General features: G+C 39.1%; 2 protein-coding genes and 1 non-coding gene across 3 annotated transcripts in view; 2 read left to right on the plus strand and 1 right to left on the minus strand.

The window, feature by feature from the left end:
* Positions 1-7,153: 7,153 nt before the first annotated feature.
* LOC126654185 (small nucleolar RNA R71) lies at positions 7,154-7,260 on the plus strand. The gene has a single exon (XR_007632441.1). It is a non-coding gene; the product is annotated as a small nucleolar RNA R71 (small nucleolar RNA).
* Positions 7,261-12,417: 5,157 nt separating this feature from the next.
* LOC126687520 (uncharacterized) lies at positions 12,418-14,622 on the minus strand. The gene has a single exon (XM_050382081.1). The coding sequence runs from the start codon at positions 14,620-14,622 to the stop codon at positions 12,418-12,420; it is 2,205 nt and encodes a 734-aa protein (XP_050238038.1).
* Positions 14,623-16,484: 1,862 nt separating this feature from the next.
* The window catches only part of LOC126686418 (LEAF RUST 10 DISEASE-RESISTANCE LOCUS RECEPTOR-LIKE PROTEIN KINASE-like 2.1), a 31,738-nt gene continuing 20,597 nt past the window's right edge, over positions 16,485-27,625 (plus strand). Inside the window, exon 1 of the mRNA XM_050380455.2 lies at positions 16,485-17,357. Coding sequence (XP_050236412.1) covers positions 16,556-17,357 — 802 coding nt within the window. The 5' untranslated portion in view covers positions 16,485-16,555. The remainder of the gene's footprint in view (positions 17,358-27,625) is intronic.

The raw sequence follows: 27,625 nt of genomic DNA on the forward strand, positions 1-27,625 counted from the left end.
ACATGATTTTAAGACAAGAGGTTAGTGCTAGGAAACACTACAACCTACACTCTACCAAAATAACAAAGCTTTAGCGGAGGTGACTCGACAACTAGACCACTAACACAAACTAAACAACAAAACAAAATAAAACACACTAAAGCATAAAACAAGATAAATTTCAACTAACGACATACAATTGACTAACCCTCCTCACACTATTTCAAACTTAGTCCCTAAGTAAGAAATATAAAGCAAAATTGTATGAATTGAGTTAGAGAAATGCAAATTTTGTTTTAGTCGAATTCCGGTGGTTCGGGCGATGGAGTTGGAGATGGATAGGCCGGCCCCCCTTGGGCATTGAAATAGTCACGTAATTTCTCTTCGTGACGCCTTTTTCGATCATGAAGCCTCTTTTGGCGATATTCCATATGTGCCCACATCTTGCGTTGATCTTCCATGAATCGGAGTTGGGCGGCTTCAAAATCATTCCTTGCCGCTCCTCCTTCGGTGCTTGTTCCGGCCGTATGTTTGTCTTTCCTTCGCATCGGCTCTACTTCTTGTCTTGGTGAGGCGCACAATCTAGGCGGAATTGGTTCTCCGGGATGTGTTTCCACCCAATTATCATACTTATATTTGCCTGCAACCCTTCCTTTGTGCACATATGCTCCAATATTCAAGTGATCCTCATTGATCATGCGTGGAGGTAGGATCGCATACATGTCTTCATTGAAGTCCGGGTCTTGTCTTGCTAAGAACAATACCAACCATCCATACCCCACCTTCTTTTGAGCCCTAGGATGCTCTTGTAATAACTTCATCAAAAGATACCCCAAATGTATTTGCATTGCCTCCTCCGTTGGGTGCGACAAAGCTCTTAAAAGAAACAAATCCGTCCTCGTCACCTTATTATATTCATGGCGTCCATAGAAGGTGTGGCCATACCACTTAAGCACGATGATCGTGGAAATATCCCTTACTTCTTTCAACTTGGCATAGTGTGAGTTATAAGACGGCTTGCCTGATGCTTCATTCCATACTAAATGCTCATCCAATTCGTCATCCGACAACTCTCGCAATCCTAGATCCCGCAATTGCAAGTCTTCAATCAAATTCGTCACCGAGTACTCCCGCTCTTTGCCATCCAACCGAAATGTAATCGCATATTCGTTGGTTGGCGATTTAGCGATAGTGGTGAAGAATTCATAAGTGAGCGCCTCGCAATGCTCGTGTGACACCCTTGTCAATGTGTCAAGTGCCAATTGGTGAAGATTTTCTTCCAACATCTCAATGATACCCAACTCCCGCATATCCTCCCAACAAATTGCATAAGGAACAGAAAGACCACGTTTCTTAAGCTTCTCATAGCTCTCCTTCGCTAACCGAACGGATTTCAAAAGGTGCCTTGAAACGCCTTGAAAGTGATGATGGAGCATTCACCCCAACGACCCTAGCTCCGGAGGCGGTTGTTTTCTTTGAAGAACGGATAGCTCTTGGTGGTAGTTCCTCTTGAAATTCTTGCTCAAAAGGAGGGATGAATTTTTGCTTGGTGGTTCGGCTTGCTCTTGTATTTCGAGACATTGTAGAATGGGGAAAAGGGTGTGTGAAAGTGTGTTTAGTTTTGAGTTTTGCCTTAGTATGGTGGAGATAGAGCTTGGGGAAGATTTGGCTAGAAGAAAGAGAATGGAGGTCTTAGCTATGGAGGTTTTGCTAGTTAGGAAAAAAAATTGGAGAAGATGAAGTCTTGGAGGTCTTTTTATGGCAAAATTTCAAATAAATGAGAGGAGGGGTGGAGATCTTTCAATGGCATTAATCTTGGTGAAGTGTGTTTCTCTTTGGAAGGCCAAGATGCCTCCACCTCATCAATCCAAGAGCTTAAAACCACAACCAAAAGGAACATTTAAAAGAAAAAAATTTCCCCCCTGTTTTAAAGATGGGTTCGATTCGAGACACCCTAGCCAAATGGGTGTCTCGAATCGAACCGCTAAATCTGGTTACCCAGATTTAGCTGTCTCGAACCGAGACAGCTGTGTCTCGATTGGAGACAGCAAATCTGGTTACCCAGATTTGCTGTCTCGAACCGAGACAGTTGTGTCTCCGTTGGAGACACCTCATAAGGTGGGGGAGACAATTTTTTTTTCACTGTTTTGCCTCCGGGGATCGCAAATTCGAACATCCTTCCGTAAGACCTACACAATCAAAAACCAAACACACCGGCGTTATCTCGAACAAAACGAGGAGCATTAACAAAGATAAATACTTTAAACAAATAAAGAAGAACAACCACAAATAAAACATTAAATCGAACCTCTTGGGAATGCCTCCCAAGTGCCTTGTTTCAAGTCGAAAGCTCGACCGTCGCACGGTGGACTCAAGTAGGAGTTGTGAAAGATATCTCATCTTCCACCCGATTCGTCAAGGGTCCAAGATACGGTTTGCACCGGTGGCCATTAACCTTGAAAGTTTCACCCTTAGAATTCTCCAATTCCACCGCACCGTGATTCGCCACATTCCGGATTTTGAATGGCCACTCCATCGAGATTCAACAACCGCAAGCGTGAATTGTAAAGAAGTACAAACGAACCAACCTCTAAGACCTTTGGGGAGATGTGAGCATCATGCCATCGCTTCGTTTTCTCCTTATAGAGCTTGGCGTTCTCATATGCCATGAAGCGAAATTCATCTAACTCATTCAATTGAAGTAACCGCTTCTCTCTCGCCGCTTTAAAATCAAAGTTCAACTTCTTTATTGCCCAATCCGCTCGATGCTCAAGTTCTAAAGGAAGATGACATGCCTTCCCATAGACAATACGGAACGGAGACATCCCTAGTGGAGTTTTGTAGGCCGTCCTATACGCCCACAATGCATCATCCAATTTCAATGACCAATCTTTCCGGGATCCATTCACCGTCTTCTCGAGAATTCTTTTCAATTCACGGTTCAAAACCTCCACTTGGCCACTCGTTTGGGGGTGATAAGGTGTAGCGACTCGGTGGTGCACGTTATACTTTCTCATGAGAGCTTCAAATTGCCGGTTGCAAAAATGTGAGCCACCGTCACTAATAACCACTCTAGGAGTCCCAAACCGATTCACTAGCCGCTTAAGAAAACTCAACACCACTTTAGCATCGTTAGTGGGCAAAGCCTCCGCTTCTACCCATTTTGAAACATAATCCACACATACCAAAATGTATTGGTTTTTGAATGATACCGGAAAAGGCCCTATGAAATCTATACCCCATACATCAAATATCTCCACTTCTTGAACCGAAGTCAAAGGCATCTCGTCTCTTTTTGAGATGTTGCCTACACGTTGACACCGATCACAATGATCAACAAACTCTTTGGCATCACGAAATAAGGTTGGCCAAAAGAACCCGCTCTCAAGCACTCTAGCGGCGGTTCTTGCCGAACCATAATGTCCGGTCTCATGACATGAACTCAAAATGGGCATCATTTCCCCCAAGGCCACACATCGTCTCAACATCCCATCCCCACATATTTTAAACAAGAAAGGTTCATCCCACAAGTACCTTTTAACATCAGATAAGAACTTCTTCTTTTTGTGGGATGTCAAGTCCGGAGGCATGACTCCCGATGAGAGGTAATTTGCAAAATCGGCATACCATGGTGTCTCCACTTCCCGAAGCATCATAAGAATTTCTTCCGGAAACCGCTCATTAATCTCCACACCAATAGGAATTGGTTCCGGATTCTCGAATCTCGATAGGTGGTCTGCCACCACATTCTCCGTTCCTTTCTTGTCTCGGATCTCTATATCAAACTCTTGCATTAGGAGGATCCACCGAATAAGCCTAGGCTTTGCGTCTTGCTTAGTGAAAAGGTATCTTAAGGCGGCATGATCGGTATAGATTATGGACTTCGATCCAAGCAAATATTGCCGGAACTTGTCCAAGGCAAAGACTACCGCCAACATCTCTTTCTCGGTAGTGGTGTAATTGAGTTGAGCTCCCGCCATGGTCCGGCTAGCATAGTATATCACATGCACCTTCTTATCCTTCCTTTGACCCAATATGCATCCCAAAGCTTGGTCGCTTGCATCACACATAAGCTCAAAGGGCAAACTCCAATCCGGAGACGAAATAATAGGCGCGGTCACAAGAGCCTCTTTCAATTTCTCAAAGGCTTCATGACACTCCTTGGTAAATTCAAAAGGAGCATCTTTCACTAACAAACTTGTAAGGGGCCTTGCAATAGATGAAAAGTCCTTAATGAACCGTCGATAAAAACCCGCGTGGCCCAAGAATGCCCGGACCCCTTTAACCGTGACCGGAGCAACTAGCTTCTCAATAACCTCCGTTTTCGCTCTATCAACCTCGATACCCGCTTCCGAGATCCTATGCCCAAGCACAATACCCTCTTCTACCATAAAATGGCATTTCTCCCAATTAAGCACCAAGTTGGTCTCCTCACATCGTGCCAACACTCGCTCAAGATTAGCCAAGCAACCATCAAATGAATCACCAAAAACGGAGAAGTCGTCCATAAATACCTCCATTATGTCCTCCACCATATCATTGAAGATTGAGGTCATGCAACGTTGAAAGGTTGCGGGGGCATTGCACAATCCAAATGGCATCCGTCTATATGCAAACGTACCGTAGGGGCAAGTGAATGTTGTCTTCTCTTGGTCATCCAGAAAGATCAAAATTTGGTTATAGCCGGAGTATCCGTCGAGAAAGCAATAGTACTTGTGACCCGCCACCCGTTCAAGCATTTGATCAATGAATGGTAGCGGGTAGTGGTCCTTTCTAGTCTCCGCGTTTAACCTTCGATAGTCGATACAAACTCTCCACCCGGTAACCGTTCTTGTGGAGATTTGTTCCCCTTTCTCGTTCTCTACTACCGTCATTCCTCCCTTCTTAGGTACGCATTGAACCGGACTAATTCAACCACTATCGAAAATCGGATAAATAATCCCGACGTCAAGAAGCTTCACTATTTCCTTGTGCACAACCTCCTTCATGTTAGGGTTCAATCTCCTTTGCCTTTGAGTACACTTCTTGGCTTCATCCTCAAGGTGGATCTTATGCATCACCACTTGAGGACTTATGCCTCGAATGTCGGAGATTTGCCACCCCATGGCTAACACATGCTCCTTCACTACTTGCACAATCCTCCTCTCTTGTTCCTTAGAAAGCTTGTTCGAGATAATTATCGGCAATGTTTCATTCTCTCCAACAAAGGTATACCAGAGATGAGACGGAAGAGGCTTCATCTCAACAATTGGCTGTAACTCGGAAGATGGTGGAGTCACACCATTGCTCTTGTTCAAATTTTCCGGCTTAGGTTCATCCTCTTTGGTGTATTCATCATCCGCAATCCCGGAATGAAACGAAACTTGAGAGATTTGTTGAGGACAAATTTCTACCCTCTTTGCTTCGTTCAACAATTGCACATTCTCCCGAAGTTGCTCTTCCACAATCTCATCAATCACATCAATCCTCATGCAATCCTCCTCCTCGACGGTACCCCTCATGCCCTTCTTCATATCAAACACAACCGCTTCTTCATCAATCCGCAAGGTCAATTTCCCACCATGCACATCAATTAAAGCCCTTCCGGTGTTCATGAAGGGTCGCCCCAAGATCATTGGGCATTCCTTATCAACCGCATAGTCCAAGATAACAAAATCAACCGGAAAGATGAATTTATCTACCTTGACAAGCACATCCTCAACAATCCCAAACGGCCTTTTCAACGAATGATCCGCTAGTTGGAGTACCATCGAGGTGCTTTTCACGGTTTGATCTCCACAAAGTGTCCTGAAAAGAGTCAAAGGCATAAGATTAATGCTAGCACCAAGATCACATAGGCAATTTATAGAACTCATATTTCCTATAGTGCAAGGTATAGAAAAACTGGATCCTTCAACTTAGCCGGTAGATCATTCAAGATGATTGAGCTACACACTTCCGGAATGGGAACCGTTGCACCGCTATCCCAACTCCGTTTGTTGGTAATGATGTCCTTCAAGAACTTGGCATATTGCGGCATCTCCCGGAGTGCATCCGCCAAACTAAGATTAATTTGCAATTTCTTGAAAATCTCAAGGAACTTATGAAATTTTTCATTTCCTTGAGCTTTCCTTAGCCGGCTTGGAAACGGGACCGGTGGCACAAACAGTGGTGGTGGTGGCGGCCTCACATAAGGCTCTTCAACCTCGATAACCACTTCCTCACATTCCCTTGGCAACTCTTGACTTGAACTTGCTATGTCAATTACCACTTGGGGCTCATCCTCAACAACTTGTTTCTTTCCATTGGCTTTCTCAAGGTTTCTCCCGCTTCGGAGCTCTACCGCCTTAACATGCTCTCTAGGGTTGTTCTCCGTAGTAGATGGCAACCCTCCTGTCTTCCTTGAAGCGAAATGGCCATTTGAGAAATTTGAGTTTCCAAATGATGGATAGTAGAAGCTTGATTCTTCTCCCTTTGCTCCATTTTTTCTAGCTTCTCTAGTACCTTAGAAAGCACATTTCCCTCATCCGTATTCTTTTGTGGTTGGAATCCCGGAGGGTGTTGAGGTCTACCACCATAGTTGTTTCCTTGCCCTTGATGGTTATGATAAGGGACTTGATTAGGACCTTGTTGTTGGGGCCTATTTCCTCCTTGGAAACTAGGACCCGCTTGTTGATTTGCTTGCACATTGCCTTGGCCCTCTTGATTCCTCCATCCGAAGTTAGGATGGTTTCTCCACCCCGGATTATAGGTATTCGAGTAAGGATCATTCCCTTGGCGTTGACCTCCCACATAATTCACTTGTTCGCTCAACGCTTGACCCGTGGCATAGCACTCACTACTTCCATGATTGAAATCCCCACAATGCTCACAACCTACTTGGACATACGCAACCGGAGCATTCCGTGGAGCCACTTGCTTCTTCAAGGCATCAACTTGACTTTGCAAAGAGGCATTTATGGCTTTCATCGCTTCAAACTCCTTGGATTGGTCAAGTGTCATTAATTCCTTTTGAGCCGGTGGTCTTCTCCTTTCCGAGGACCAAGTGCTACTAACCATAGCCAATTTTTCAATCAACTCATTAGCCTCATCAAGCGTCTTTTGCATCAAAGAACCTCCCGCGGCCGAATCAATGGTAGATCTTGTAATCTCACCCAAGCCATTATAGAATATTTGAAGCACATGCTCCCTTACAAGTTGATGATGAGGTACGTGCCTTTGGAGATCCTTGAACCTCTCCCAAGTTTCATAGAGAGATTCCCCCTCATATTGGTAATAATCAATGATGTCCTTTGTCAACTTTGCGGTTCTCCCCATCGGAAAGTACTTGTGAAGGAAAGCTTGAGCAAGATCCCGCCAATTGTGGATTGATGCATTAGGTAATGACCGAAGCCACAAGCTAGCCTTATCTCTTAGTGAGAATGGAAACATCCGAAGCTTGATTTGATCGGCGGTGACATTATGGAGCTTGAATGTGTCCAACACTCCCAAGAACTTGGCTATGTGTTCATTCGGATCCTCACTTGGTAACCCAAAGAATTGGCACCGATTCTATAGGAGTTGAATCGTGCTAGGCTTGATTTCAAAAGTAGCCGCGGTGACCGGTCTTGCAAAGCACCCATAGGTGGCGTTATCCACATCCGGGAGGAAGAAATCCCCCAAAGTTTGTCTTTGTGCTTGATGGACTTGAACTTGAGGGTGATTGTCCCCTTGTTGCTCTTGCCGATTTCTCTCATCGAGTGGAGGAGGCGGATGTTGCCTCACTCCATCGTCTCGAGGGTGATATTGCTCCTCCTCATAATTATCTTCCCCATGTTCCACGATAACGGGTCTACGATTCTCCCTTCTCACACTTCTTTCAAATCTTCCGAGATTGTCTTGGAATGGTTCTAGCGGAAGATTGGCCCTTCGTGTATTGTGCATACACTATAGTCGATCTCCTACACAAACAACAAAAAACAAACCACGCGTAAATCTGGAAAGAAGCAAAAACAACAAAAGTGATAAAAACAAAAAATAGAGCTCACTCGACCGAACAATAACTAATTTCAATCAATCAATAAACACTCGTCACTCCCCGGCAACGGCGCCAAAAAATAAATTTAAACAAAAAAGGAACCGCTCAATTAAGAGGATACGTAAACAAGATTTATACATTAATTGTCAAATATTGATGTACACATCTACGCAAGCAAGGACCATAAACCTAATAAATACAAACAACTCACCAACTCAGCAAGCATGGACCACAACCCTTATTATTACATACTCCCTCTGTCCCAAATTGATAGGCAGTTTAGGACGAATACGGGTATTTAGAAATTTAGGTTTTCTAGATAAAATGAGTTAATATATAAAAAAATATCATACATGCCCTCATTTAATATAGTGACAACTTTTGTCTTTTGGTGATTGTTGTTGTCTTTTCATGATATTCCCTATAATTAATGAGAATATATTTGACAATAATTTAGTAAGATTAATATCTAGTGTCTATAATTTGAGACAAAAAATAATTGAAATAGTGCTATCAATTTGGGACGGAGGGAGTATATCTCAGGAATGGAAAGACAAATTTTGATGAACAGACTGCCAAAAATGGACAAATAGTAGCCTAAAATTAGACTAATGTAAATAAAAGAGCATATGTAAACGAGCATATGGATAAAAGAGCAAATGTAAACAAGATTTGTATATTTTGATGAACATACTCCCAAGAATGGACAAACCGTAGCCTAAAATATCAAGACAAATTGACCACCAAACACCACTAACATCATCTAAAATGCACCCCAATTTAACTAGCAAAATAAACATGTCAAATTACACTAATTTTTTTTTAATTTCTCATTTACATCAATCAGAGTGCGTAAATCACATAACCAATAAAAGCATGGAACCCAACTCTTAAATCATTTAACCAGCAATACCCAATGATGTAGCGGAAGTCACAACAAAGAACAAGATACTTTAAAAGCTGTTGATAATCAAATTGTGCCAGCAATTAACTTATAAAACCTATTGATTCAAATAAAAAAATACTAGGCAATAGGCATCAAATAATCGTTGATTCAAAGAATACCGAAATTTGAGAAATAACAAATTAATTCTCAAAACATCAAAAACTGCTGTTTAACAACTCATAAGGTTGTTTAAATACTAAGACAAAATAAAAACCCTAAACTGGGTATAAAACGAAATAAACTAAAAAGCCTCAAAAACTGCCGAAATCACAAAAATGCCATTACGCCACTTTGCGCTCCATTTTCTCCATGAACTCAAAATCTGCCTCCGCAACCGCATCATTCCCGCCAGGGTATAAAAAATTCGACCTCGAATTTGCAGTAGCCTCATCATCAGAAGAATCACCATGAAAAGGAATCAAATGCTTGACATTGAACACATCAGCCGTTCGGATATGGATAGGCAATTTCAAACGGTAAGCATTGGAGTTGATTTTCTCGATGATCTCCAATGGTCCAATCTTCTTGGCAGACAGCTTGTTGCAGTCTCCAACCGAAAACCGCTCGCTAGTCAGAACAGCCCACACATAATCGCCTACATCGTACTCAACAAAACGTCGCTTTCCATCTGCAGCTTGTTTGTATTGTGAGTTAGCCTGTAATAAGTTATCATGAACCGCCCGATGAACTTCCTGCAAGCCATTCACAAAATCCTCTGCTTTCGACTGCACCTTGACATTGCTCGGCAATGGCATAAGACCCAACAGACCTTTGGGGGCGATCGAATACACCACCTGAAAAGGACTGAACCCAGTACTCCTATTGACCGCATGGTTGTGAGCAAACTCTGCCTGGCACAATTTCTGATCCCAGCTCTTCACATGAGTGCCAACCAAACACCGCAGCAAATTGCCTAACGACCGATTCACAACTTCAAATTGACCATCAGTTTGAGGGTGGTAGGCACTACTGAAATTCAGCTGCGTGTTCACCATCTTCCACAAGCTGCGCCAAAAATGACTGAGGAACCGAGTATCTCTGTCCGAAACAATAGACGTGGGCCGCCCATGAAGACGGTACACCTCTCGAAAGAATAATTGCGCCACTGAAACAACATCTGTCGTTTTCTTGCAAGGAATAAAGTGGACCATTTTAGAAAAACGATCAACAACAATATAGATAGAATCATACCCTCGCTGAGTACGCGGCAATCCCAACACAAAATCCATGCTAACATCCGCCCACGGCTGTGATGGCACTGGAAGCGGCATGTACAAACCCGTATTAGTTGCCGCTCCTTTCGAAACTTGGCAAACACGACATCTCTACACGTACTTCTCCACCTCTTTTCGAATGGTAGGCCAAAAGTAAGATGAATGAACCAGATGCAAGGTCCTGTCACGCCCAACATGCCCCTCTCCATTCAGCTCTCAAATAATATGCATTCGCAAACTGCTCTCCGGAATGCACAGCTGGTTCCCTTTAAACAGAAATCCGTCATGCAACAAAAACTCTGTCTGCTCTCCTGCTCCCACTTTCCTCATAACCACAGAAAAATAAGGATCAGTCTCAAACAAATCAGTAAACGAGTCTAAACCGGGTACCTCAACACGTAAAGAAACCAAGAAGTTACTGCGACGACTCAATGCATCCGCCACCCGGTTTGTAACCCCCGCCTTATGCTTGACCACAAAAGTAAATCGCTGTAGATAAGCCACCCAAGTAGCATGACGTGGTGACACTTTATCCTGGCGATGCAAATACTTCAACGCCTCATGGTCAGTGTACAGAACAAACTCCTTGTGGTACAAGTAATGCCGCCAATGCTTGACCGCTTGCACCACTGCGTAAAATTCCACATCATATGTACTGCAGTTCAGCTTTGCTCCATTCAGTTTCTCACTGAAATATGCCACTGGTCGACTGTTTTGACTCATAACAGCCCCAATCCCCAACTTCGAAGCGTCACTATTGTTGAGCAAAAACCCAACTCGTAATACTCGGTAAATACGAGATCGAACCCACAAGGAGTGAATTAGGAGCAATTGATGAGAATGAATTTTAGTTATGATTCAATTCGTTTAGCGAAACACAAATGGTGTAATAGATCAAACAAGATTAACAACTAAATAGGCAATAATCAACTAAACAATTAAACTAACAATTTAAGCAACTATAATAATAACGAGTTTAATCAATAAGTAAAAGGTGTCTAGGGGTTGGACTTATTCCTAGGTCATGCATTCATAGTAATGGATGAATCGGTATCTAGCAAGGGCCGAGTTGTGCCTAACGCACCGTTCCCGCTCTCTCGAGCCTCTAAGAACGACAAAATCAATAATCAAGTAATCAATTAATGCCTAACTCACTCTCGTGATACTAAACAAAACCAATTACCCAACATCAATTAATCAACAAACTCAAGGTCACCTAAATCCTAACCCACTCTCGTGGTATTACAATCTAGGCTTCTAATTTCAAAGTCTATTCACCTAACCATTTCTCAATGAATCAAGCAAACACTAAATCATGCATTAGATAGCTAAGCTAACACAAGCATTAGAAACTAGAATTAGAACAAGCATTTAACCAATCAAACATACCAATTAACACAACATGAAGGAAATCATCTCAACCCCCAAACATGGGGGATTAGCTACACATACTAAGAGCTAAATTAACAAAATCATAAATGGAAGACATGGTTAAAGAGTACTTACAATAAGATGAAAAACCCACAAATAAGAGTTGCAATAGAAAATAAAACGTGTTCATTCAATAAAGCTTCAAAGATCTCAACAATGGTGGAAATATAAAAAGCTGGAAATTCTATTGAAGAAGAAGACTAAAACCTAGGGATTTATAAAATTAGGAGAAAATTCAAAAGTACACAAATAGAATAAAGTCTAGGGAAATCTTCTTAACCTAAAATAAAGATAAGGATGTTTTTATAGTAACTACAAAAGAGGGAAAAAGAAAAACATTTATTACACATGTGTTGGGCCCAAAATGGCAAATTAATCAAGCCTTGTTGCACTTTTAAATCAGAATTCCCCTCTTCAGCAAGTCCAAGCTCGAATCGAGACACATATCATACTTTGGTGTCTTGGTTCGAGACACCCTTTGCTCTGCAGAACCGCGATCTTCGAAACTTCATAACTTGGTGTAGAAATGTCCGATTGAGTCGATTCTTGGACCGTTGGAAAGCTTAGGACGTTTACTTTAACTTTCATGAAGAACACAAATTCATTTGAAGCTTCTAACTAGTCAAAATTGGTCAAATAGTGCATGGGGGTCAGCTTTTCAGATTTGCAAATGAGCTTCCGCATCTCTTTTGTCGTCTTTTCCAACTTTTGCACCAAAATGCTTCCGCAATGCTCTTAAGTACCTGAAATACTAAAACACGTAATAAGGCATTCGGAATACCATAAAACCGTGATAAAACATAATAAAAGCATGCGGAAATGGCACCCTTGATAGGAGTAAAATACTCATATCAATTATGCAGCTCAAATGGTTGTGAAAAATCTGGCAGCACTAGAATAAGAACAGTCGTCAACCGCAGCTTAATCTGCTGAAATGCTGCCTCGGCCTCCGATGTCCACTCAAACTTTACACCTTTCATATAGTTGGTTACAGGAGCAATAATACTGCTGAAATGAGGTATGAACCGCCTATAGAAAGATGTCAATCCATGAAAACTCCGAACTTCAGTAATGGTACTCGGTTGAGGCCAGTGTTTCACCACCTGAATTTTCGAATCATCCACCTGCAGTCCCTCCTCAGACACGATATATCCCAGAAATAACACTTTTCGAGTCAGAAAAGCGCACTTCTTTTTGGCAGCGAATAGGCTGTCCCTGCGAAGCACACATAAAACCTCTCGCAAGTGCTGAAGATGCACTTCGAGATTAGTACTGTATATCAAAATATCATCAAAATACACAACAACAAATTTACCGATAAAAGGTCTCAAAGCTTGGTTCATCACACACATAAACGTACTCGGTGCGTTTGATAACCCAAACGGCATCACCAACCACTCATACAGCCCCTCACGGGTTTTGAAAGCCGTTTTCCACTCGTCCCCAACTCTGATGCGAATTTGATGGTATCCGCTCTTCAAATCCAGCTTGGTAAACACCGTCGCCCCACTGATCTGATCAAGTAAATCATCCAGTCGTGGGATAGGAAAACGGTACCTGACTGTGATTTTATTAATTGCTCGACTGTCCACACACATTCGAAAAGTCCAATCCTTCTTAGGTGTTAGAAGGGCTAGTACTGCACATGGGCTCATACTCTCACGCACATGTCCCTTAGCAATCAAATCCTCCACCTGCCGCCGCAACTCCTCATGTTCCGTAAGACTCATCCTGTAGTGAGGTCTGTTAGGCAAGGCTGCCCCCGGTTCCAGATCAATGTGATGTTGAATATCACGCAATGGCGGCAAAGCGGATGGTAAATCATCCGGAAACACATCTGCAAATTCAGCCAAAAGCGGTGCGACTTCTTCTGGTACCGCAGATTCGTCGACTGTTTCTTTCCCAATCAACACATACACAATTTCTGCAGTCTGCAGCTCCTCCTCAAATTTTACCAGGGACAACAAGTTAGTGCTACGCTCCACTGGTTTTGCTGTCTCTACACCACGACTGGGCTGTAACACAATTATAACACTCTCGAACACAAAACTATAAGTATTATTTCGCCCATCATGCATGACCTTTCGATCGAATTGCCAAGGTCTCCCCAACAACAAATGACACGCATCCATGGCAACCACATCACACCAAACAGAATCTTTATATCGTGCACCAACAGAAAAAAGCACTAAAGCACGTAATGTTACACTAACCTCACCACCTTTTTTCAGCCATGCCAGTTTATACGGTTTGGGGTGTTTCTCTGTCTGAATGCCCAATTTTTGGACTGCCTCTGCTGAGATGATATTCTCACAATTGCCTGCATCAATCACAAAACGACAAACCTTCCCCAAAATAGTGCAGGTTGACTGAAAAATATTGCTCTGCAACCAATTTTCATCTGCTGCCTTGGGTGTCAAACAAGCCCGTCGCACAACCAGCGCAACCCCAGTATCTCCACAGACCACCTCCTCCTCGAGACCCTCGCCACTGTCATAAACTGGGTCACCAATCATGTCGAATTCCTCATCGTCAAAATCATTAGTATCCGCAAAAAATGTTTTCTTAGCAGTGGTCTTTCGACAGTCAGCCTGCCTATGACCCATCTCAGTACAACCAAAACAGCGAATATTACTACTACCAGCAGCTCTAGGAAACTGATTAAAATTGTTCGGACCTCTACTGACGGCACCACCTGCTGTTTTGTTCTCCACTCCACAACTGCCACTGCCAGAGGCACCTGCTGTCAATGAATTGCTAAAACTGCTTGTGCGCCTGCTCTGCTTCTCAATCTGCAACGCCTTTTGATGAGCGGCTGAAAGCGACACCGGATCAAACAGATTGATCGTGTCTTGAATTGAGACCCGCAACCCACCAATATACCTCGCAACCAACTGATCTTCAGTCTCTTGTATCTCATTCTGAGCAACCAATTGGAAAAATTTTGTGGTATAGTCGTCCATAGATTTGCTTCCCTGCCTCAAATTTTGCAATTTCTGGTACATTAATCGCTGAAAATTATAAGGCAGAAACTCAGTTTTCAAGTGCTTCTTCATCTTTCCTACGTGTCGATCTTGGGTTTTCCCAGTCGGCTGCGCGTCAATTTCAACTGCTGCCACCACGCCGTTGCCCTATCACGAAATCTGGTTGCCACTAAGGGTACACGTTTGTCAGCCGGTACATCCTTGAATTCCAAAATCTCATCTACCGTGGCTAGCCAATCAAGGAATTCTTCAGATTTGAGCCCCCCATAAAATTCAGGTTTTTCAGTCTGCATCCCGCTCTCCCAACGTCGTCGATCATCATCAACGCGCCCTCTCTGCCGTCGTTGTGGAGCCTCCTCATAATACTGATCATCTTCCTCATCGCCAAACACAGGAAATTCTGCTCGTGGCAAGTGTTGGCCTCCGTTAGGTGGTTGGTTAGCCCTGTTTTGGTTAGCCAACAACGCACCCATCTGTTCCGTCATCTGTTCCATCATTCGATCCATCCGTTCTTCCATTCGTTGGTCAATTTCATCTAGTCGCTGCTCGACCTAACGAATATGGTCGCGTTCGTAAACCTCCTCCACACGTTGATTTCTCCTTGCCGGCATGATTCAATCCAGAAACGAACTGAGCTTTGATACCAACTGATGTAGCAGAAGTCACAACAAAGAACAAGATACTTTAAAAGCTGTTGATAATCAAATTATGCCAGCAATTAACTTCTAAAACCTATTGATTCAAATAAAAGAATACTAGGCAATAGGCATCAAATAATCGTTGATTCAAAGAATACCGAAATTTGGGAAATAACAAATTAATTCTCAAAACATCAAAAACTGTCGTTCAGCAACTCATAAGGTTGTTTAAATACTAAGACAAAATAAAAACCCTAAACTGGGTATAAAATGAAATAAACTAAAAAGTCTCAAAAACTGCTGAAATCACAAAAATGCCATTACGCCACTTTGCGCTCCATTTTTTCCATGAACTCAAAATCTGTCTCTGCAACTGCATCACCCAATAAACAAAAATTGAGAAAAAAGACAGAAAATTAGGAAAGAAGAACAATGTTTGAATGTTTCGGAAGAAACAGCCTAATCCTTAATTTTTTTCAAGAACACAATATTGGAAATCCGCCACTTTTTCTTCTAGAAAATGAGAGGCACGTTATCAACAACGATGATTGAGGAGTTGTAGTTGATGTTGCGAAAATCGAACCGGTATGATAGATTAAAAATGTAACTATTAGGGAGTAAGAATTTCTTTCTAATTAGAAACTCTAAGCTTTTAATTTGGAAATAATTAAAATTGTTTTTGTGTTAAGATGGGTAGGTGGAACATTAATTGCCACGTAACTAATGACAACGGTCATCAACAGAACCCACGTAGGATTAGTCAACTTAGAAAGCTGAGGCTAACAGAGTTAAGTTAAAGGGCTTGGGTGTTCTTTTTTCATAAGATTAGTGGCATGATTGAACCTTCTGGGAGGTTAGGGGCTCAGTTAATCTAAGTGGAAAACGATAGGGGCTTGGATGACCTTTTTCCCTTTATTTTAAGTTGAGCGTAATATAGGCTCCAAGAAAGTGTCCACACTTGTTGGTCAAATTGATTAATATATGCCTACTGTTCACATCACTTCCCATCTTTTTCTTTTCTTGGGAAAATTCAATAATTCAAGATTATTAATTAACACTGACAATTTCTTTATTATATTTACACTAACGCAAGTAAAATTAAACAAAGAAAGAGTTGAATGCGGGGATGGGATAATTTAAACAAATAAAAAGACAACTAAAGATAAACGAAGGACTGACGGTTCGGTTAGAAGGAGAGTTGTATTACCAGTTCCGCCTTTGCATATTTATATTCTATGATTCAACAATCAGACACGTAAACAATATTTATATTAATCTCATTAGTCAAAACTTAGTTTTATCAAACACCAATTATCCATCTCTTTAACCAATAATTCACAAATTCATTTCTCTAATCAATTTCTGAAATGAACATATTTCCTCTCCAATCTCAATTTATCTCCTTCTTGTTCACTCTCCTCTCACTTTCATTCTTATCAAAATATGGTTACAGTGACAATGAAGAACTATACTATTCCAACTGTGCCCCTTTTAGCTGCGGAAACACAACAAATTTCAGCTACCCTTTTTGGGGACATGCCCAACCTGAGTATTGTGGGTTACCAGGTTTCAGAATTGATTGCAATAAAGGCTCAGCGACATTAGAGATCATGTCCTTGAAGTATAACATCATCGAAATCGATCCTGATCGTCAAATCCTCAGGATCGCCAGACTCGATCTAACGGATAATATTTGTCCTACAGGTCAACCCTTAAACACCACCTTGGATGTTACTCTCTTCAGGTATACTTCAAATGACGAAAATGCCACTCTGTTATACAATTGCGACTTCTCATCAGAATCACAGCTTCGTAACGAATTCGATTGCAGCATAAATAATGTTCGTCGAAAAGGGTACTTGACATGGCCGTCGATTAGTACTAGTGAGTTTGCGATTGGTTGTAATGTTAGCGTTTCGGTTCCGGTCCTGGAGAGAGCAGTTGAGGGATTTTTGCAACAGAAAATGACAGTTAGCCAAGTTTTAAGTGAAGGATTTGAGATTTGGTGGATTAGTGATCAAGTCAAGTGCAGAGAGTGTTTAATGTCAGATGGGAGATGTGGGAATAATTTGACGACGAATGGATTCAGTTGTTTATGCCGTGATCGGCCTTACGACCGGACATGTTTGATGGATCCGGCAGCAAAACCGTCTACTGAAAATAATTCAGGTATGTAATTTATCTTTAGTTTAATCACTCAAAAATATCCCACCTTTTCAATTTTTTTTATGGCCTTCCTTTCAAAAAATTTAATTTTAGCCAATTTTTTAATTTTTACTTTCAATTATAGCCACTAGTCCAAATTAAGGTGGAAAAAAAATTCAAATCCGTCGCCAAACGGTGAATTTGGTCACTAATGGGACAACCAAAAACGACGATTGCCCCACCTTTTAGCGATGGATTAATAAGTCGCTAGAAAGTGAAAATCCATCGCTGGTTTTTGGCTACGAAAATTCGTCGCTAACGGAGGGAGTCAGTAAACAGAATCACCCAGGTATCTGCCCTATTATATTTTTGGTTTAATGTCTTAAAAAACCCCGACCTTTTAGCCCCTTTTCAATCATACCCTGACGTTGAAAATTTGTCAATTTTACCCTATTTTGAATTTTTGTGTTTCAATTGTACCCTGAAAAATTAAATTAACGTCTTTTTCGTTTGGAAATTTGTTTAAAACATTCTCCATGTCTAGCATATATTAATTGTACGTTTTTAAAATTTATTTAAATTTAGTTAAATTAATTAAAAATTTAAGTTAGTGTTAATATGATTATGGGTTTTAGTTAGTTTTTAAAAATAAAGGATTTATTTCTACTTTTTTGAATAAAAAAGAATTTAATTTCATGTTTAAACTTAGTTAATTCAATGATTTCATCATTTAAGTTAAAAAATTAACAAAAATTTAAAAATTGGGGTACAATTGAAAACGGAAAATTCAAAAGTGGGTAAAATTGACAAATTTTCAACGTCGGGGTGGAATTGAAAAAAGAATTAAAGGTGAGGGTTTTTTGAGTGATTAGGCCTATATTTTTCCATCAATTTAACACTGAAACACGCTAAATATAAAATTTGTAAAATCAATACAAATTGACGGAATAAAAGTTTTTCTATAATATAAAACCCGATAAAAATTCACAAAATATGCGGTTGTATATTATTCATAAACAACATATAAAATAAAACACAAACAAACTATTGTTTAAATATTATAGAAACGACACTACAGACCAGTAGTGTCCTCATCGTCTGCCGGTGGTGTGGGTGAAGACGGACGGTCACCAGAAAGTAGCTTTGCTATCTCTGAGCGAATCTGCTCGTCGATTCCCTCTTTGACCATACACATCTTAGCAAGGACTCGATCTTCTATCTCACGGACTCTGCTTTCTAACTTTTCCTGCATCTCTGTGTGCACCTCAGCACGGATTCGCTCCTCCATCTCCTATTGTGACGTCGAGCTGCTGCCCCAACGAGAATTATGGCTGCATGATGCGATAAAGGATGAGACAACTGACTCGATCTCGTAGATTTGCTACTTCTTCACCCCTTCAAGAGCGAGAAACAACTAATTCTGATCAACGGGTGTTGAAGATTTACTCCCCTCTTTGGGATTCAACGTTGAACTCCTCATTAAAACGTTCCTACAAAAGATCGATGAAATACTTAATTAGTATAATTTGATAAAATTACACAACATAATATTAGTTGAACTCTAAATTTTTAATGGCAATCTGGCAGTATTTCCTAGGTAGTATGAGCATCACTCATTTTTTAGGAAAAACCTACAAACATAAATACATTTACATCCATATCCAACCATACACCACTAAACATATATACATTTTAATTATTATTACTAAAAGAGATATAAAATTATATTTTTAAATCGCATTAATTGAACTCTAAGTTCCTAATAAAAATCTGATAGCATTTTCTCTATAATATAGGCATCATCCAATTTTCAGGGAAATCTGGCAAACATATTTTTATTTACATCCACATCCAACCATATACTACCATATATATATATATATATATATAAAAATTATTATTACTTAAAAATTATAAAATTATATTTTTAAATTGCATTATAAGTTATGATTTACTTACAATCATAGTTTTGGATCTCTGATCAACAAATATCATCCAATCAACCTTAGTCATATGCATTTGGATAACCAACTCTGGATAAGTTAGTTCACGGCTGATCTCCTTAGCCTAAGAGACAAATAGTAAATTTTTAGTTAAAAGAAACAAAAAGAAAATAACAAAAATATATTTAATAAACATTTTAAAATGTACCATCCTTGTGCTTCAAGCCCGAACGAGATTCTCCGGTATGGTGCACTAGTCCGGTTCCGGGTCCGCACGGCTCGGTGAGTCGATTAGTGCGGGTCGTGTCTGACTTCTTTTCTGCTTCTGCAATCCTGCATTCTGCATTCTAGGCCGCCCACAGCTCATCGCTAACTGAGTTTGTCTTGCTTATCAGTAATTTAATTGAAAAAAAAATTACATCATTAGATGAGTTATTAAATTAAATGCCAAGTGAAAAAATTAAGTGCCCCATTACAAATTTGTATCCTCACACTCTCGCTTTACGGAGAGTGGACTTCACTTTTCAATTTCCATCAAATAGGGGATTTATTATAGCTATATTTTGTAGTATAACGACTAAGTAACAAAAATAAATTAAAAATGAACTAAATAAAATTCAAAAATTAGATGGACCTATGGATAAGTTCTACCTTTAAAGATAAAGAATATTTATTTCATTACTATCCATCACGTAAGCATGAAATTTCATCACTCGGTGACGTTGAAATTTCAGCTCTCATGTCTAGATTATAATATTGATTTGCTATATCCGAATTAAAATAATTTGAGTTCGGAAATATTAAAAGTGAGTATGAGAAATTTTGGTGATTTTGAAAATTTGGTAAAAAATTAAAAATGAACATTTATTGTGGAAACATATATTTATATATTTGTATTAGGAAAAAAATAAAAAAAAAGAGTTAGAAATTTAACTGATTGGAATTTTGTGGTGATGAAAAAAATTTAAATGTGAAGGATGAAAATATTTTTAATATAATTATCATTCATATATGGCACATCATTAATGATTCTGGCTCTCTTTGGGGAAAATGGATTGCTGATAATCTATATCTATACTATATATAAAAGCACGGATAGGGGGGGACAAGCAAATTTACTGAATAATCCTTTTCAATTTACTACTAAATAAAGGTTATATAATCAGTAACTAATTAGTTATTTAATTAATCACTATTGTAATTAAAGTCCTAATTATAATAGGTAGCTAAATTATCTCCAATTTAATTTTTAGTATGTAAAAAATAACTAAATTTTCTCCAAATTAGTAGGAATACCTATCTTTTAGTTTGGTTGAACTATAAAATTAAAATATTGTATTTGGTCAATATATTATTAATTAAATTTCTATCTTATATTTTTAAAGATATTATTAATAAAATTAAGTTAATTATTTAATTATGGTTATTATAAAACCAAAAAAAGAATAAATTTAGTATGAAAAAAAATTTAATAACCGAATATATTATATTTACTTTTACTGTTAATTATAAATAAAAAATTGATATAATTATAATAAATTTACTAATATGTATATTGAGGAGTTACGTTACGAGCCACGTGCATAGCACGTAATGCGAAACTAGTAAGATCAAAAGAGGTAGTTTCTGGAGTGCTAAAGCCAACAATGATTCTAGTTGGATTTGGAGGGGCCTCCTCAGAATCAGAACTGATATCAAGAAGCTAATAGAGTACAAAGTTGGGAATAGTGTTTAAACAAACTTTTGGAATGACCCCTGGATCCATGGGTGTTCATTAACTGAAAAATTCCCAGAGTTAAGATGAAAGACTCAAATGTCCCTAAAAACTCCATTGTAGCTGACATGTGGAGAAATGGCAATTGGACTTTCCCTGATCCAATTGATTCGTACACGTATGAAGCTTGGGACTATATTAAAGATAATTTCCATCTGAATAGTAGTCCTGATGAGGTCAAGTGGCTGGTAGCTGACAACAACAAGTTTTATATCTATAAGGCTTGGAAGGAATTAAGAAGTGAATCCAACCAAGTGAGGTGGTACAAGCTAGTCTGGAATAAGAACACTGTGCCAAGATTTAGCTTCCTTCTCTGGCTAGCCATGAAGAGAAGAATGAACACTAAAAGCAGATTAGTCAAGTGGGGAGTAGTTCCTGATGATAAGTGTGTCTTATGCCAGAATGACAAAGAAACTATTGATCACTGCCTGTATGAATGTTGCTTTGTGAGAAAGATATGGGACAAGTTACTTCCTATCTGTGGTTGTAATGAGAATATCAACACATGGAGAAGGATAATCAGCTGGTTCTGTATAAAAGCCTCAGGCAAGAATGCTTATGCTGTTCTGAGAAGACTTATTCTCTCTTCTACAGTTTATTATGTCTGGACTGCAAGGAATAAGAAGATCTTTGAGAAAGAAGACCCAGTTGTTGATCACATTATCAGTAATGTGAAGAATGTTGTGCTAGCAAAGATAAACCAGGTGAATGACAATTCCCCAATTTTTGATGCCATCTGCAGATTACAAAGAGTATCCCTCTAAGACTGTCAGTATAGAGTCTTCTGTCTTTAAATATGTATTCTGGTTGCTTGCTGATCTAAGTCCCCTGAGGCTTTTGTAGCAGGGTGGCTTGGATTTGTTCTTGGTTCCTAGTTGTTTGCTGATCTTAGTCCTCTGAGGCTTTTGAAACAAGGTGACTTGGATCTATTCTTGGGCAGGAGGAGATTGCTTTGAGGCTTTTCTAACAAAGCTTCTTCTCCTTGCCTTGCTTTTTAGCCCTCTGTGTTTGCTGTTCAGAGTTTGGCTTTAGTTTTGCTGTGTTTTCTCTTGTTTAATTTTAATTAAATAAGCTTTTTTTGGTTGTTTTTCACCAAAAAAAATGACAATTACATTTTTAGATATTTAAAGTGAAAAGATATATTTCTTTTAAAAAATAACAATTGAAAATTGAGGTTTAGCTAGAGGGAAATTGATCAAATAAAATTTAACTTATTTAGTATTTATGGAAGAAAAAAAAAACAACAAACAATGGTAATATCTTTGCTCAATTTACCGTTGCACATGTTTGTCCTTCCTGTTTTTGAAAAAAAGAAAAAGAGAGCTTAATTACTTAAAAACCACCCACCTTATAACTTTTTTTTATTTATACCATGACTTAGAAAAAATTTCAATTGTATCCTATTTTTGATTTTTATGTTTCATCTCTACCCTAATGAGTTGAATTGACCTATTTTCTTTTGAAAAAGAGTTTAAATTAGTTTTTAATTTTTAACCTATATTCTAATAAAACGTTAATGTTAATCATTTATGTATTTTGTTTTTAATATTTTCATCTTTAAATTAATTAAATAATCAAAAAATTTACTCTTAGAGTACAAATGAAACATAAAAATCAAAAATAGAGTACAATTGAAAATTTTCCTAAGTCGTGGTATAAATAAAGAAAATTATAAAATGAGTGGTTTTTAAGTAATTAAGCCAAAAAAAATTATAGCATTACCACTGAGCAGTTGGTGCAGACCAACACCGCTCAATGGTCGTTGAGCACTTCCTAACGGAAGTCAACAATTGAGCATTTATTGAACATCAACTAATTGGCAAATAAAGGATCGGTTCACCCCTTCAACTTAGCACGAAATATCAAATAAGTCAATTTTAAGTGTTTTTGAACAAACGAATCTCCAAATTTGACAAAAAAAGATCACATCACACCTCACTCAGAGAGTGAAACACACTCTCCGGATTTGAATGGTAAAAAGATCAAAATAATATTTAATATTTCTTTTATTTTCTTATTTAATATTTAATGACTTTTAAATTTTAATTTTATCCTTTTTAATTTAAAACTTCAAAAATCAATTTATCTTTTAATTAAAAATTAGGGACCAAATTTTTTTTTTCTCCCTTCTTCCTCCCCACTTTCACTTCCCTTCCACCATTTCTTCCATTTTCTCCCTTTTTCTCATTTTTTTTGTCCCCTTCCACCGATTCCTTCCCGCCGGCGCGTCTCAGTGACCTGAAAACGGACCGCCCTCGGTATGTTCTCGGTCCGATGGCCGGCTATTTTCGGTGGCTATTTGTGGTGGCTATTTACGGTGGCTAGCGGCTATTTCCGGCGGTGGCAAGGGTTTCTGGTGGCGGCACTGTTGATTAGTTTTAGATAATCAATTAGAATAATTAGGTTTAATTAGAATTTTAATTAGGTTCAGTTAGTAATAAATTAGGTTCAATTAGTATTAAATTAGAATTAATTAGGATTGTTTTTTTTAATTATATCACCCACTCTCTTTTTGTGTGTCAGAATGGTGAATTTGATTCAATTTGGTAAATTGCGGGTTAAATTGATCCGGTTTTGCTAAGTTGTGGGTCTGTTTGATCCAGTTTCGTCCAAAATGATTCATTTAATATTTCGTGTCAAGTTGAGGGGGTGAATTGATTTTTTATTCACTAATTGGCATTGTGTATGCTCTAATAGAGCGCTATCTACACCATTTATTATGTCCATTATTTAAATATATATTCTCTCTGCTTTTATTTAGTTGTTTATTTAATTAAATAAATTTATCTATAATTAGTTGTCTATTTAGAATTTCAAAGATAATATTAGCTATTATTTTCCAAATCTATCCCTTCTTAATAAATGACTCTATAACTCAGTTTTTTTTTATAATTACTTTGTAACTCAATTTACAAAATATTTATTACATATTTGGATTATATTAATAATTATTTTTATAATTTAAAATAAAAATTCCATTTTTTTAATATGTATAATTTTAGCTAAATGGACAACTAAATAAAAACGAAAGGAGTAGTCATTTTCCAATATAAATTTTCCAATTTTCTGCCGCTTATAACCCAAAGAACACCAACTAATCCATCTAAAACTTTCCTCCAAATGCTTCTCTTCTCTCCTAATGGATCTTACACCAAAGTATATTCTCATCTATCTCACTCTTCTCTTCTTCACATATTCACCAAACTATTCTTCATCATTAGATCCAAAATTCCAAGCTTGTGAACCAAAATCCTGTGGCCAAGGTCCTCTCATAAGCTACCCTTTTCGCTTGCCTCACGTTCAAGAACCCTTCTGTGGCTACCCGAATTTCGATATCACTTGCAATGATGATCACCACCCGGTACTTAAAATCTCGTACGAAGATTATATAATCAAAGACATATTTTATCTGAATCAGTCTTTCTTGGTAGCCACGGCATCTGTTTATGATGAACAGAATACATGTCCTACTCCTCTGCATAATGTGACACTTGATCGAACTCCGTTTAATATTAGCTCCGGTCATATCGACTTTTCTTTCTTGTATAACTGTACTTCCAAGCCTGAAGACTACCCTTCGTACCCGATTGATTGTGCTGCTACTAGCAATAAATCTCTTGTTTCTTTTGCTGGGTTTCATGTTGAAGAGTTAGGGAATTTGTATACTTATTCTTCGTGTCACTACGTTGTTAATGCGCCTTTGCATACCCTCGGCGATCCTGCTTTCGATGATAAGCTGTTTACGATGAATTATACTGAAATCCTGAAGACGGGTTTCGTCTTGAATTGGACTGCACAGAATTGCAGTACTTGTTAGTTTTAGAAGGACTAAACTGAACAACTTTCTTTTATTAATACTAAAGAGTAATTAGTACAATTCACTCTTGCACTTTTTCCACTCTCACTCTCAACACTCACGTCACTCACACTTTGCACACACACTCACTTATTTCTTTCTCTCTTTTTCATATATACAAAGTTGAGGGATCATCATATATATATAGCCATCATATGGCGGTGATGACAATACTCTAGGACTTTCTTGATTGGTCATTTTCTAGATATTAGTAGCACTAAATTCTAGAAGTAGGAGTTCCTAGATAATTCTAGAAAAGTTTGGAGAGTTGTTGTTGACTTTTAACACTCCCCCTCAACAACTACTCTCTTAGAGTGTTTCTCTACTTACCGAACCAAGTCGCCTTTTGAATTCCAGTGTTCACGTATTTCATTTTTAATTTTTTGTGCCAGGCGTCTCCAAATGTTACCGGCTCCTTCATACTGTCACGTTCGACAAGTGCTATATTAGCATATTTAGGATTCGGCTTCCTCTGCCTCTCGCTTCTTCTAAGTTGTATCTCATGTTCTATTGGAATTTCTTCTTGAATCTCGTCTTCAAGTTGGCTTGGTCTTTCTTCTTCCGGTGTTCGTCTATATACTCCTGTGCGCCATGGAGATTTAGCCCTTCTCGGGGATTGACTTCTTCTATTTTCTTCACTTGACTCCACTTCTCGAGTACTCTGCTCGATTACCTTGTCTTCTTGAGACTTTTCTTGTAGTCTCTCTTCTATCTCTTTTGAGTCAGGAAGAACAATTCCTTGAGAAGACCACCACGAGGAAGTTTCATCGAATACTACATTTCTCGAAGTATAACATTTTCCTGTACTTGGATCACAACACCTCCACCCTTTTCTTTCATTGTCATAACCCACAAATATGCACTTCAACGCCTTCTTATCGAATTTGCTCCGCAAATGATCTGGCACGAATACATAACACACACATCCGAAAACTCGAAAGTGACTTACAGTGGGTTTTATATTCTTCAACTTCTCATAGGGTGAAACAGATCCAATCGGTACTTGTGGTAGTCTATTGATCACGTGAGCAGCTGTCTTCATACACTCTGCCCAAAACCGAGGTGGAACATTCTTCGCGTGTAACATGCTTCTACATGTTTCCGCTAGATGTCTATTCTTTCTTTCCGCCACTCCATTTTGTTGTGGAGTATTTGGACAGGTCAACTGACGTTTGATCTTGCAATCTTGCAGATATTTTGAAAACTCACGTGATGTATATTCTCCCCCGTTGTCAGTACGCAGACACCGAATTCTTTTACCAATTTCTTTTTCTACCGTCTCTTTAAACTCAATAAATTTTCGTAATGCCTCCGATTTTTCTTTCATAAAGTAAACCCAAACATACCTTGATACATCATCGATGAAAGTAATCATGTACCGAAAGCCACTAATTGATGGATGCTTCACTGGTCCAAACACATCTGAATGGACTAGCTCGAGCGGCTCTTTCGCTCTATACTCGGAATCCTCATATGGTAACTGGTGCGCTTTCCCGAACTGGCAGCCAGCACATACAGTGTCTTCTCGAACATTTAGTTGAGGAAGTCCCCTGAGTATAGACTTCTGCATCATCACCTTCAACTTGTGATAATTCACGTGTCCTAGGCGTGCATGCCACAAGTCAGCCGTCTCATTTTTCCTCATCTTGTCTGCGTATGCCGTTTGAGCAGACATCACGTAGACAGAATTTAGCCTTCGTCCCTCCATCAATGGCTTATTTGGTAATCTCAAATTTTGATACACCTTCACATCTTTGGGTCCGAACACCACATAGTTTCCCGAAGATGTGAGTTTCGACACTGATATTAAATTCTTCTTCATCCCTGGTACATGAAGCACATTTTCCAATGGTACTTCTTTGGAGCTGTATCGAGGCACTACCATTGTCTTACCGACGTGAGTGATAGGTAGCTTCGAGTCATTTGCAGTAACTACGACTCGTTCTCCTTTATACTCCGACATGCTTAAAAATTTCTTTTTATCTCCACTCATATGATTTGAGCATCCGGAGTCTAAAATCCAATCATTATCATAATTAATAATATTATCACTCACCGCAGCAGATGCTTGAAAATCTAACTCCTCCTCGGTCTCCACCTGTGGGTGTGTGGATGCCACATTTCCTTCAACTTTTCTATACCAACAGTCGCGAGCATAGTGACCTCGTTTGCCACAAACGAAACATTGATTATTTGTACGTCGTCTCGTCTCCTCTCGTCGATCATTGTTGGTTTCTCGTTGAGCTCCTCCTTGTTGCCAGCTCCTTCTTTCTTGTCGTCTTCGCCAATTTTTCTTGTATTGGCGTTCTTCTGTTGTTGGATCTCACACTTTGTGGATCCTTACTATTTTTACTACTGAAGAGGGCTCTCTCCTCTTCTTTAATTGAAGTTTTAGACATTTGCTTGTCTAATTCCTCTTGATTTGCCAAGACATTTTCTAACTCATTCAAAGTTGGTTCCTTTGACCATCCACGGGTTGCGGTCACAAGAGCATTGAACTCTGGATGTAGCCCGTGAGTGATTATTCTTCGCATTCTTGTCTCCGTAATTTTATTTTCTGGATCCAACTTTGAAATTTCTTGGCATAAAGATTTAACTTTGGTAAAGTATTGACTTACCGTTAAATCTTGTTGTGATACCGATAGCAACTCATTCTCGAGTTGTTGGAGCTTGGCATCATTCTTCCGAGTGTATATTCCTGCAAGAGTGTCCCACACCT

The sequence above is a fragment of the Mercurialis annua genome, linkage group LG6, assembly GCF_937616625.2.
Source record: "Mercurialis annua linkage group LG6, ddMerAnnu1.2, whole genome shotgun sequence".
Lineage (NCBI taxonomy): Eukaryota > Viridiplantae > Streptophyta > Magnoliopsida > Malpighiales > Euphorbiaceae > Mercurialis > Mercurialis annua.